This window comes from Neofelis nebulosa, chromosome 13 (assembly GCF_028018385.1).
Source record: "Neofelis nebulosa isolate mNeoNeb1 chromosome 13, mNeoNeb1.pri, whole genome shotgun sequence".
Taxonomy (NCBI): domain Eukaryota; kingdom Metazoa; phylum Chordata; class Mammalia; order Carnivora; family Felidae; genus Neofelis; species Neofelis nebulosa.
In genome coordinates this window covers 78,285,218-78,297,831 of record NC_080794.1, presented here as the reverse complement: position 1 = coordinate 78,297,831, position 12,614 = coordinate 78,285,218, and the positions used below count along the sequence as shown (strand labels likewise).

General features: G+C 42.6%; 1 protein-coding gene across 3 annotated transcripts in view; it reads left to right on the top strand.

Moving 5' to 3' along the window:
• SHTN1 (shootin 1) overlaps window positions 1-12,614 on the top strand; it is a 103,191-nt gene that overhangs the window by 49,014 nt on the left and 41,563 nt on the right. For all 3 annotated transcript variants that reach the window (XM_058697889.1, XM_058697888.1, XM_058697890.1), the window contains 3 exons: window positions 5,921-6,067; window positions 9,465-9,618; window positions 11,544-11,643. In XM_058697889.1, coding sequence (XP_058553872.1) covers window positions 5,921-6,067; window positions 9,465-9,618; window positions 11,544-11,643 — 401 coding nt within the window. The remainder of the gene's footprint in view (window positions 1-5,920; window positions 6,068-9,464; window positions 9,619-11,543; window positions 11,644-12,614) is intronic.

Below are 12,614 nucleotides of genomic sequence, written 5' to 3'. Positions count from 1 at the left end.
AGAGAGGGAGACACAGAATCGGAAGCAGGCTCCAGGCTCTGAGCCATCAGCCCAGAGCCCGACGCGGGGCTTGAACTCACAGACCACGAGATCGTGACCTGAGCCGAAGTCGGACGCTTAACTGACTGAGCCACCCAGGCGCCCCCAAAATAGGTTTTGAAATTGAATAAGAACTTACCACTTTGTTTCTAAAGATTTTTTAATATATTTTTTTAAGTAATCGGTACACACAACATGAGGGCTCAAACTCACAATCTAGAGATCAAGAGTTGCATGCTCTACCAACCGACCCAGCCAGGCACCCCAGAACTTATCACTTAAAATAAGGGAGGCGGCTATGAAATAGCATCAAGGTCCCTGATCGTGGTGTCAGTAGATCTGGGTTCAAATTTTGGCCACGTCAGTCAGTCACTCGTCGTATGACTTAAGAGTATTAGCCTTCTTGGGGCTTCACTTTCACTGTCTGTAAAATGGGTGATGCTTGCTAGTGGCTCAGCCAAGTGATTTCAAAATCACATGGCAGGATTCTTCAATCCTGGTACAGGATTTTGTCCTGTAACATGCTGTACAAGGGAAAGAAATTCTATTTGGGGATGCCTGTAACTTACGATGAGAAGTCCAGCTTGAGTACGGGAATCCTGTATATTTCACAAAGCCCTAAGAATCCAGGGTCCATCTCCAATACCACCTCAAACAACAGTATCATGGTGTTAGTATTTCTCTTCACCTCCTAGATGGTGATCTCCTTACATAAGCTGATTCTTCCACTTGCTGTGGAACACTGCCACGCTGTATACCCATTATCTCGGCCTTTCGCCAGAATAATGGTTTTCCTCTCGTGTCAGAGATAAGCTTTGAGCTTCTCATGTTCCGACCACCCTTCGTTGACCTGTTGTCACTGGGTTTTTCATGGCCCTGGGGCTGGTTTACAGGGAAACGATGAGGCACCAGTTGGCCAAACTATAACAGCTTGTGATACGGCGCTGGTCTGCCCGAGATTTCCATCTACCTAGAAGCAGTTTGAGTCTGCCTGTGCCCTGTAGGTCGTGCCAGAAAGTAGCTAAGGAAATGTAAAACATTCATAGGTAGAAGTAACCAAGGTGTAGAAGGAAGACAAAGCGTGGGGTTATGGGAATGACATTTGAAAATCAGATTATGGTTTTGTGCAGGAGTCTTTCTGCACTCGAATGTAGCCGTGCTAGCAATGAACTCTGTGAAAGGTTTTGTCCGAGACGTGAATTTGAAACATTATGATTCATTTTATTCAGAGAGTTTAATGAAAGGTGAGTAAAAATTGTTCTCTTGTTACTTGGAAGAAAGAGAAAAGAATTGAAGTGTGTCAGAGCCCTTCGGAAAAGCTACAGCGATGTAAATAATGGCACCAGATAAACAGCTGAGGGGGAGCGAGAGTAGGGATGATGTGAAGACGCCTCCACCGTAAAACTGAAAAGGTTGGCTTGTTTTCGACCCGAATGCCAGCGTCTGATTTTGAGAGACATTTTCACTTTTACATCTGTTGTTCGTGGAACAATATTAGAATACAAAGCAGCTCGAAGGAAACTTGAAGGCCACGCAGCAGCAGAGAAGATAGACGGGAGAAGCAGGATTCCGCTAAGAATATGAAAATGAGTGGTGGACCCTGCCCTTCACCTGGTAGCGATGGGCGGAAACGCGACGCTGACCTGTGACCCCGGCATGAGGAGACAGGGGTGGGAGGAGGGAGAGCAAGGGCACTTACTGGTGCCCTCAGTACTTGCAGTGGTGCTCGATGTTTTTTTATAGTATCTACATTCGACGTGCACAATAGCGAGAAGAAAACTGTTCGTTTTTGTTTTTGGTTTTTTTTTCAAAATATGGTCAGACTGGAAGCCATATACCTTCCCCTTTGCACGGTTGACAGACTCTCAGCTTTTCCACGGAAAACTACTGCTCAACAGTGCATGACTTGATTTAACAAGAGAAGTAGCTCTTTTGCATTTTGGTTTTTAGTGCATTTAGCAAACATCTGCAGAAGCCAGTGTCTGTGCTCATGGAGGGGTGGGGGGACTATAATGGCGAAGGAAGCAGCTATGACCCCTGCCCTTCTGGAGCTTAAGGTCTGGAGCCTTAGAATTCAATAGTTAACTTACTTCATGTTTTTAACCACAAAAGGAATGCATATACCTTGTAAAAAATACAAACAGTTCTAAAATGTGTAGAGTAAAAAAATGGGGAGTTTTCTCCACACTCCTACTTCTACCTGTCCATTAAAAAAAAGTGCATGTGGGGGCACCCGGGTGGCTCAGTGAATTAAGTGTCCGACTTCAGCTCAGGTCATGATCTCACGGTGCGTGGGTTTGAGGCCTGCGTTGAGCTCTGTGCTGACTGCTCAGAGTCTGGAGCCTGCTTTGGATTCTGTGTCCCTACCTCTCTCTGCCGCACCCCCCCTCAAAAATAAAATAAATAAGCATGCAAGTTAGTGGGTCACAACCAGAATTTCTTTTTTAAAAAATGCATATGCACGTACACACATGGGACTATTACTCAGCCATAAAGAAGAATGAGATCTTGCCATTTGTGACAGCATGGATGGATCTAGAGGGTATTAGGTTAAGTGAAGTAAGTCAGAGAAGGACAAATATGATTTCACCTACGTGTGGAATCTAAACAAAACCAACGCAAAAGCAGAAACAGACCCATAAATACAGAGAACAGACTGGTGGTTGCCAGAGGGGAGGGGAGCATGAGGGGATGGAAAAAATGGGTGAAAAAAAAGGCAACATAGAAAAACAAAACAAAAACAGGACCCTCCCTCAATAAGGAAGAAACAGCCAGTTGTCTTCCTGTGTTAAATTTTTGTGTTTTCTTCAATGTAATTTCCTTTTTTTAATAGAAACAGTATTTTTTCTTTTTTTTTAAAGTTTATTTATTTACTCAGAGAGTACATGTGGGTGATCAGGGGAGGGGCAGAGAGAGAGGGAAGGAGAGAATCTCCAGCAGGCTCCATGTTATCAGCACAGAGCTTGATATGGGGCTTGATCTTACAAACTATGAGATCGTGGCCTGAACTGAAATCAAGAGTCCGACACTTAACTGACTAAGCCACCCAAGTGCTCTGATGTAATTTTAGTTTTTAATGAAAGATTTTCCTATACTTTTTGAATATAGTTTTTCTTGCTAGTCAGTGTAGTTTTCCTTATTGGAAAGCATGGGTGCCTCATTCAGAGTGTAGTCTGGATATACTAGGGGACTGTTGTGTAATCGGTTCTGTTCTTCTCCCAGACAACTCAGGTGATATTTAATATTCTTCCAGAAAGAATGAATTATATATTAATGACACAAGCTTTTCTTCTCTTTTTCATTCTTTGAAAAGATTTATGAAATTCCTCCAAAATTCTGGAACCTGTGTTTGTGTGATAAGAGACTAACCTCCCTAACCCTAGCTGTCAAGTTCTTATCATAGTTAAAAGCCAAAGTCATAGGCGTTTGGTCACTAAATTTCCTTTAAACACATCGTTAGAAGGCATTGTGTAGAATATTTCATGTTAGTGTCTTCAAGTCTAGAAAAAGTCAGACTAAGTCTTTTCACGTTACCATCGTTACCTAGGGGAATTTATTTTCTGTATGTTCTTTTCATTGTATGCTTTTACTATTTAGGGATTGTTACAGGGTTTTGAGAAAGAAATTCACATTATTAACATCCCCAAGACATAATCCTCACCTTTTCTTTTCAAAAGAACCAAGTTGAGATAATTTTTGATCATGTAAATTTGAACAAGTTTTCCTAAGTGCTGTGTAGGGAAGGAGAGCTGTGTCTTTCCCCCAAGAGAGAACGGGAGCTCAGAGAAGCAGTGCGGTGAGAGGGACACAGCCGTGCCTTGACTGACGACGGTGGCCTGTGCCCAGCACTGTTTGTCTGCTGAGTTCACCGGCTCTGTCCTGGTTGCCCACACCAACTGCTGCCTCTCTTTCTGCTCCTGGCCACCAAGCACTCTTGGAAAAAGCCCTCACTTGCCGGAAAGCCAGAGAACTCAGTGACTCTGGCTGCTATTTTCAGGCCTTCCTGTTTCCTCTCTAAGGTATTTGCTAAGACACCGGCAAGGGACCCCAATCAAGTTGAGTTTTAAGAGGGGAAAAATGGCTTAAAACATTACTGTAATAGTAATAGTAGCAATAATAATAATAATAATAATGTTTTAAGAGGGGAAGATGCCTTAAAACATTACTGTAATAATAGTAAAAAGTTTTAAGAGGGGAAAATGCCTTAAAACATTAATAATAATAATAATGTTTTAAGAGGGGGAAAATGCCTTAAAACATTACTGTAATTCTGTAACTCAGAATAGCTCATTTCGATTATACTGCTGGTTTCAGATGCCAAACCTGGATGGCTCTTCCCTAGCACGGCGATGCCTCTGACCTCACCGTCCTGGTGCGCAGCACCTATGCGTGTGCACACACGCCCGTTCCCTCACGCCTCCTTGGCACATTCCATTCTTACGCAGGAATGAGCTGTCTGGTGGAAGGCGAATGCCAGTTTTACTTTCAAATGCCTTTAAGAATCTCAAACTCTGGGGGCGCCTGGGTGGCTCAGTCAGTTAAGCGGCCGACTTCGGCTTAGGTCATGATCTCGCGGTCCGTGAGTTCGAGCCCCGCGTCGGGCTCTGTGCTGACAGCTCAGAGCCTGGAGCCTGTTTCAGATTCTGTGTCTCCCTCTCTCTGCCCCTCCCCTGTTCATGCTCTGTCTCTCACTGTCTCAAAAGTAAATAAAACGTTCAAAAAAAATTAAAAAAAAAAAAGAATCTGAAACTCTGAATCTCTACTATAATAACATGGGTCTGATTTCAGAGTTTATGAAACATTTCATGTGTAGAATCACCTGGTGGCTAACGTGTGGAGGGATAGTGAATAAGGTATGTAAGTTGCTTAGTAAAGTGGCCAGTAAACATTAATGTACCTTTTCCCATTTCTTCTTGACCCCCCTAACTTAACTACTTTTATCACTGGGGAAAAGCTAATTGGTTTAAAACAAAACATTAGGTTTAGTAAATATCAGAGGAAGGAGATTAGCCAGGTGGTTGAGAGCTTAGGCCTCAAAATCAGACAGATCTTAGCTTAAGTCCTGGTTTTGCCACTTTCATGTGTTCTTGGGAAAGTTGCTTAACCTCTCTGACTTCAGTTACCTTATTAGTAAAAATGAGATACTAATAGCATCTACTTGACCGTGTTGTTCTAGGGATTAGATGATGTGATACGTTTGAAATCAACACCGCATCTATCACAGTGTTAGTAAATTTTAGCTCTTCAAGGAAGAAGTATTAACTCATAGGATTTATGTAAGGATTAAAATAACACGTATAAAGTATTTAGTAGAGTACTTGGTATAAGATAAGTTCTTAACTCTTAGTCAGGACTATTAAGTATTAATGTATTTTAAAACAATAAAACAATGAAAAACTGAGACATAAAATAAGACTCATTTATTGCCTATATGCCTAATTGGGGCAAGGGTGAAGGTCATTGAAGACAGCATCAAAGTTATGGTTGAAATCATAGCGGTCATTACTTCTAGAACTATGATACTGTACCATTCAGCAATCGTCTTTAACTTTTTAAAAAATGTTTATTTATTTATTTTTGAGAAAGAGAGAGAGAGAGAGAAAACACAAGTGGGGGAGGGGCAGAGAGAGAAGGAGAGAGAACCCTAAGCAGGCTCCACCCTGTCAGTGCAGAGCCTGACGTGGGGCTCGATCTCGCAAACCACGGGATCATGACCTGAGCCAAAACTAAGAGTCAGATGGTCAGCCGACTGAGCCACCCAGGTGTCCCACCTTTAATTTTTTAACAGAAGCTCCACGTGCTTTCCTGTTGCTCTGGTTTCGGTTGGGGAGATACGCGAGATTGATTGGCACGTATATCTTTTTGTCCTTCCCTCTTACAGATGTTCATCGAACAGAACAAGCTCAAGAGACAGAGCCATCTTCTGCTGCAGAGCTCTGCCCCCGACCAGCAGCTGTTGAAAGCTTTAGAAGAAAATGCAAAACTTGTCCAGCAACTTGAAGAAGAGAGAATTCAGCATCAGAAAAAGGTAACAGATTTTCTTCTGGAGTCTGGATACACACCAACCTGCAAGAGAGGGCTCAATGCGGTCACCTAGGTAGAGTTCCCTCCTTGGCATTAGTGAGTCTTTCCAGTCTTCTCGTTTTTTAGAAAAATGTCACCAGCAAATGAAGTTAATTTAGTGCCCAATTGAAGATTTAGAGTGCACTATCCCAGACTTCATAATGATCTTTAAACTGTCCAAAGGACTGAAGAAACGAGGGAAAGAGAGAGCACTCGAAAAGAGCTTGGTTAAGGCCCAGAAAGCACGGTTGGGACATCTGCGAGTTGATTGTGTTTCTGGAGACCGCGTACACCGTGAGAAATGTGTTTGTCTCGGAGAGCTCATTGGAAGGCATGGGTTTTGTTCAAAGAAGGTGGGAGCGTCCATGTTAGTAGTAATTGTTTGCTTAGAGAAAATTTCCGATTTTGTAAAACTCGCACAAATATATATGTTTAAAGACTTCCCAAGTGGTTATTTCATTTTGTTCGAGTGGAGCGATTCCAGCTGACACAGCCCACCTTCCTGCGCCAGGCAGAAAAGATCGTCATCCCGGTAGGCGAGAGAGAGGAGGCGGGAGGGGTGGGCAGGCGAAGAGGTGGAACAAAGACTGTGAAGTTAAAGAAACCACTTAAGAAAAATTACATCAATATTTATACTACTCACAGCGTACCTCGTTTGTGAAGAAAAGGTTGTTGGCTGCCGTTTTATCATCACCTGTCAAAGTCTCTCTCAGCGATAATATTGACGTTTAATCCTCGGAAGTTTCTGGAGTTTTTACAAAGTTGGTCATGAGGCAGAGTTGATTTTTTTTCCCCCCTCAGTAAGGAATGTTGGTGTATGCGTAGAACCTCCAGATGAGTGGAGAGTGGCAGCGGTTGCCCCTGGGGGGAGAGCTAGGGAATAGAGTGGGGAGGAGAGAATTTTTTCCTTTTTTTCTTTTGGTCCCCACATGCAGGAATTACCATTTCAAATAAAGAGAGGGAGGATAAAAGAAGGGTTATGTTCATTCGGCTGGTGTTGGAGTTGTCTCAGTTTTGAAAAGTCTTACTAGCTGTAGTCAGCGCATTTAGTAAATAACATGGGCCTAGAGCCAACCGAATTGACGTGAGGTGTGGGATTCAGCCACTGTATATGTACCTTGTCGGGGTAGGAAGAGAGAATAGGTGATACTAAATTTGAGCACATCGTGAATGCAGTTGTAGCAATCAGGACTTGTAAGGCGGTTACGCTAGAATATATACTTCCTCTGGGTGGTCTTTCATGCGTGTGGTCTTAAATGGCTCTCCCCTGTCTGTGGGATCCCCTGCAGACTTCCCAGCAATCTTTTAAATGCTGTGTTGTTTTTGCAATGATAAGAACAACACATACTTCATCTAATGAACAAACTTTTAAAATGCGGTACAAGTTAAAGAAGAAATGAAGATTACCCAAGAATTCCATATTTTGGTACCTATCCAAGCTTTATGCAAATAGAAAATTTTATGAAGATAGTTTAAATGGGATAATACCGTGCATACTGTTCTACAATCTGATTTTTTTTTTCCAGCTGGTAACGTATCATCCTGTGTCAGTGTGTAGTGAGCTGTGTGATTTTATTTTTATTCTTTTTTTTTTATTTTTTTTATTTTTTTTTTTGTATTTAATGTTTTTTATTTATTTTTTTAATTTTGGGACAGACAGAGATAGAGCATGAACGGGGGAGGGGCAGAGAGAGAGGGAGACACAGAATCGGAAACAGGCTCCAGGCTCCGAGCCATCAGCCCAGAGCCCGACGCGGGGCTCGAACTCACGGACCGCGAGATCGTGACCTGGCTGAAGTCGGACGCTTAACCGACTGCGCCACCCAGGCGCCCCGAGCTGTGTGATTTTAAATGGTTGTATATAGGACCTCATTTAGTGAACACGCTATGATTCCTTAAATCGATAATATTGGTGGATATTTATTTTCAATTCTTCCCTGTTACTAAGAACACTGTAGTGAACATATTTGAATACGTATCTTACTATTTCTTTTTTTTTTTTTAATTTTTTTTTTTAATGTTTATTTATTTTTGAGACAGAGAGAGACAGAGCATGAATGGGGGAGGGGCAGAGAGAGAGGGAGACACAGAATTGGAAGCAGGCTCCAGGCTCTGAGCCATCAGCCCAGAGCCTGATGCGGGGCTCAAACTCACGAACTGCGAGATGGTGACCTGAACTGAAGTCAGACGCTCAACCGACTGAGCCACCCAGGCGCCCCTCTTTTTTTTTTTTTTTAAGATTTTTGTGAAGTTTATTTATTTTGAGAGAGAGAGGAAAAGACAGCCTGCATGAGCAAGTGGGTGAGGGGAAGAGAGAGAAGGAGAGAGAGAGAATCCCAGGTAGATTCTGTAATAGCAGCACAGATCCTGATGCAGGGCTCAATCTCACAAACTGCAAGATCATGACCTGGGCCGATCTCAAGAGTCAAACACTTAACGAATTGAGCCACCCAGGCACCCCGTCTTACTATTTCTTTAAGGCAAATTTTAAAAGTAGTATTGCTGAATCAAATGGTCTTTCTTTCTTTTCTTTTCTTTCTTATTTTAGAGAGAGAGCGAGAGAGCGAGCATGCGTGAATGGGAGGAGGGGCAGAGAGAAAAAATCTTAAATTTTTTTAAATATTTATTTATTTTTGAGAGAGACAGAGACAGAATGTGAGTGGGTTAGGGGCAGAGAGAGAGAGAGAGAGAGAGAGAGAGAGAGACACAGAACCCGAAGCAGACTCCAGGCTCTGAGCTGTCAGCAGAGCCTGACGTGGGGCTCGAACTCACAAGCTGTGAGATCATGACCTGAGCCGAAGTCAGATGCTCAACTGACTGAGCCACCCAGGCGCCCCCAGAGAGAAAGAATCTTAAGCAGGCTCCATGCTGAGCATGGAGCCTGACTTGGAACTCGATCCCACAGCCTGGGAATCATGATCTGAGCCAAATTCAAGAGTTGGTTGCTTAACCAACTGAACCACCCAGGCACCCCTCTTTCTTCTTTTTTTGTTTTTTAAAGGTTTTTGATACTTGTTACCTAATTGTCCCCCAAGGGCTCTTTTTCATGCTACTTTAATGTTCTCTTGAAAATGGGTATGAAAGTAATGATCTGTTTTAAATGAATTTCATAGGTATTATTTTACCTTTTTGACCCATGTTTAAACATTTAATTATCTGGAATATTAAGTCTCCAATAAATTTATATCGACTCACATAGCTGGTATTTTAAGTATTGACTGTACTCTAGGATTTGGGTGGTTTTTAGGATGGATTGGAATCTCTTTGCCATGAATTGGAAAGTAAAGGGAAACAATGATGTTTTTCCCCTTTATTTTTGCTTGACAAAGGAAAGACTGTAAAGTTCTGTTTATAAATTCCAGGTGAAAGACTTAGAGGAGCAGCTAGAAAACGGAGCACTCCACAGAGAGATACGCAACCTTAAACAGCAGCTGGGGCTTCTGGAAGAAGATAAAAAGGAATTGGAATTGAAATACCAAAATTCTGAGGAGAAAGCCAGAGATTTAAAGCATTCCGGTAAAAGCATCAAGTGGGCTCCCGCGTCTTAGCAGTCTGTGAACTCCCCACGCCCAGCCCCAAGCCGGGCCGGTAGCTAGTCCAGAACCCTTGCCCAGTGCTTGAAAACGCAGTTGAATACTCAACTGCAGTTGAGTCGAATGGCCACTGTTCTCCAATGATCCGCGAGCCCTTAGGCCTCTTTTTTGGACTCTGTGTTCGTGAGCTTCACTTACCGAATTAAGAGACAAAGATACCGCTAATATGAGAAGAGCAACATTTCAGCATTTCTCAGGGCTTCAGATAGGAGTGTTCGTGGAGTTCGTACGTTGTTCATTTTAGGGCGCGTTTCTAAGAAGAATTCAGTTTTAAAGGTTCATACAGCCCTCGTGTTTGGTGTCTAATTATACCCATGAACTAATACTTTCAGTATCACAGCTAACAATAAAATGGGCAACAATATGTATATTAAGTGGAAAAACTTTTAAAACACCAGGGGATATTTAAATCAAAGGATTTATTCAGTCAGTTCTAAGAAGGCTTGACAGGAATGTGTGAATTGGATTATTCCACTGGGATAAGTAATAAGTTTCTGTCGGAAGGTAGGTGATTTAAGGAGGCAGGCCATTCCCTTTTATAACAGCTTCAATATTCACTTCAGCTTTTCGGTTAATTTTATACTAGAATTTCGAAATCTGTATGGAAGAACCATATAGGCTTTTTTTTCCCTTTAAAAAGGATTCAATGCTTTCTAACCCACAATGAAAATGAACCACAATTTATCTTTTTAATTTGATCTAAAATTAAGAAGTATTCCATTCTTTTTTTTTTTTTTTTTTTTTTTTTTGGGACAGAGAGAGACAGAGCATGAACGGGGGAGGGGCAGAGAGAGAGGGAGACACAGAATCGGAAACAGGCTCCAGGCTCCGAGCCATCGGCCCAGAGCCTGACGCGGGGCTCGAACTCACAGACCACGAGATCGTGACCTGGCTGAAGTCGGACGCTTAACCGACTGCGCCACCCAGGCGCCCCAATATTCCTTTCTTTTTAAGTGAATACCCAGGCAGCCTGTGGCCAAAGCCAGCTTGGTTATATATGTAGAAACAAATAGGCAGATCACTGGGGGTGCAGTCATTCATGGAGAGAGGACTGGCTGGGGACAGAGAGAGCCATTCCTGAGTCCAAACAGTATTCAGTGCCTAGAGCCTATCAGAGCCCATGTTAGAGGTATTCGCATCTGTGGTACACATTGAACTCGAGCTTCTTGAACTCAGAGTCTGTGTCTTTGCACAGCACCAAGCATGGACCCTTTCACACTGTTGGTGCTTAAATACCTGTTTTGTTCATGACGTGAATGCATCGAATGGATAAATTGTATTTCCAGAATGCTCCTTCACTTTTTGCAAACAGTTTCTGAAGTTAACAGACCTTTGAGAGTCTGAGTCTGGCTAAAATCAAGAACTCGAGGATTTGCAATTTTTGAAGGAAATTAAGTGGTGGGGGAAAGCATGCTATTCAAATTCATACTGAATGCCATCTTTAAAATTAATGCCCGGTCTGTACATTTTAAAAGTCCAGTATTAACAATTTCTTAGTGTTTGAGTGGCGTTCCATTTTAACAAATATTTCTTCAGCCTACTCAGTCCTTACTTCCCGCCTGTCCAGCATTGTCCTGAGTTTATTTTTCTTTCCCATAGTTGTATGTGTAGCCACAAGACAGTCATGTTTTCTTGTAACCTGTGTAAGGCCTCTCTCGCATTAGCGGGGGCAGCCTGGAGCATAAACATGTTAAGATGTTCTGCAGTTTCCTACTGAGATTTCTAACTTTGCCCGAATAGAAGGAACTTGATTTTGAGAGAGGCTGTGTGTTTTCATCTCTGTGGGGAAAAGGTGTTGTGTTAAGTTGCCCGTTTCGGCTCTTTTCTGAACGCTTGCTCTCTGTGCAGTTGACGAGCTCCAGAAGCGGGTGAACCAGTCCGAGAATTCGGTACCTCCTCCGCCGCCGCCTCCACCGCCGCTTCCCCCTCCTCCTCCCAACCCCATCCGGTAAGCGCCTGCGGGAGGACCTCTTGGCATCAATGCCCTGCCTTGTCTGAGAACCTGAAGTTGATGTGAGCGGTAGCCCTTCTTTACAAACAAGCAAACTGCTGTCTTTGCCTCATTGGAGGAGTGGGTAGTAAAAACTCAGAAACGCTGAAACTTATCAGCTGGTACTTCTCTCAGCAGATTTTTGCAAAGGCCGATGTATCACTCCTGTCTTGTAATCTATATAGAAAGGGCAGAGACATTCCTGTGGCCTACCCTATTCTCCTGCCCGGGATGTTCTGATTCCACGTGGATGTCCCAAACCCAGGAGCCAAGACATTTGTGTAAAAAGTCGGATGCTTCAGTTGTAAAATTTCACTCCACGATGCTGGGATTTCCGTTAAGTGGAAGACCAAGAAATTTTGAGCCTTTCTCGGGTGTTTTTCCCTTTTCGCATCCTGATCTGAATTTGAAAAGCTCCGGTTTATTCATTTACTTTAAAAATCAAAGTACTAAATGAAACAAAAATTTATCAGTAGTAATTGTCACAGCCTAGTAATTAAGCTAAAAGTGCTCATTATGTTTTATCCCTAACCTCACATTTAAACCTTTAATAATGCCGAGAGAAGAACGTTCCATAAGAAGAAGAAGTTACGTTTACGTTCTTGTGATAGAGAATCATCTGTGCAGACAAGAATTCACTTTTTCTGAAGCCTGAGCTGACTTGATGGTCCCGAGTGGCTGAATTAAGCACAATAGACCCTAGAGTCAAATATCGCCTCTTACGGTTGGTGCTTCATTCTGACACCACGCATTACGTCAGACAACCTGTTTGCCCTGGTGACAGCTTACCTCCTCATGTCATGATGCTGGCTGCTTCTGTATAATTTATTCTGGAACAAATGGAATTTAAAATTTTGCTAGCGGTTTTTTTTTTGTTTTTTTTGTTTTTACCTTTCATTAACTCATGTGTTTTGTTTAATCCTTTCACC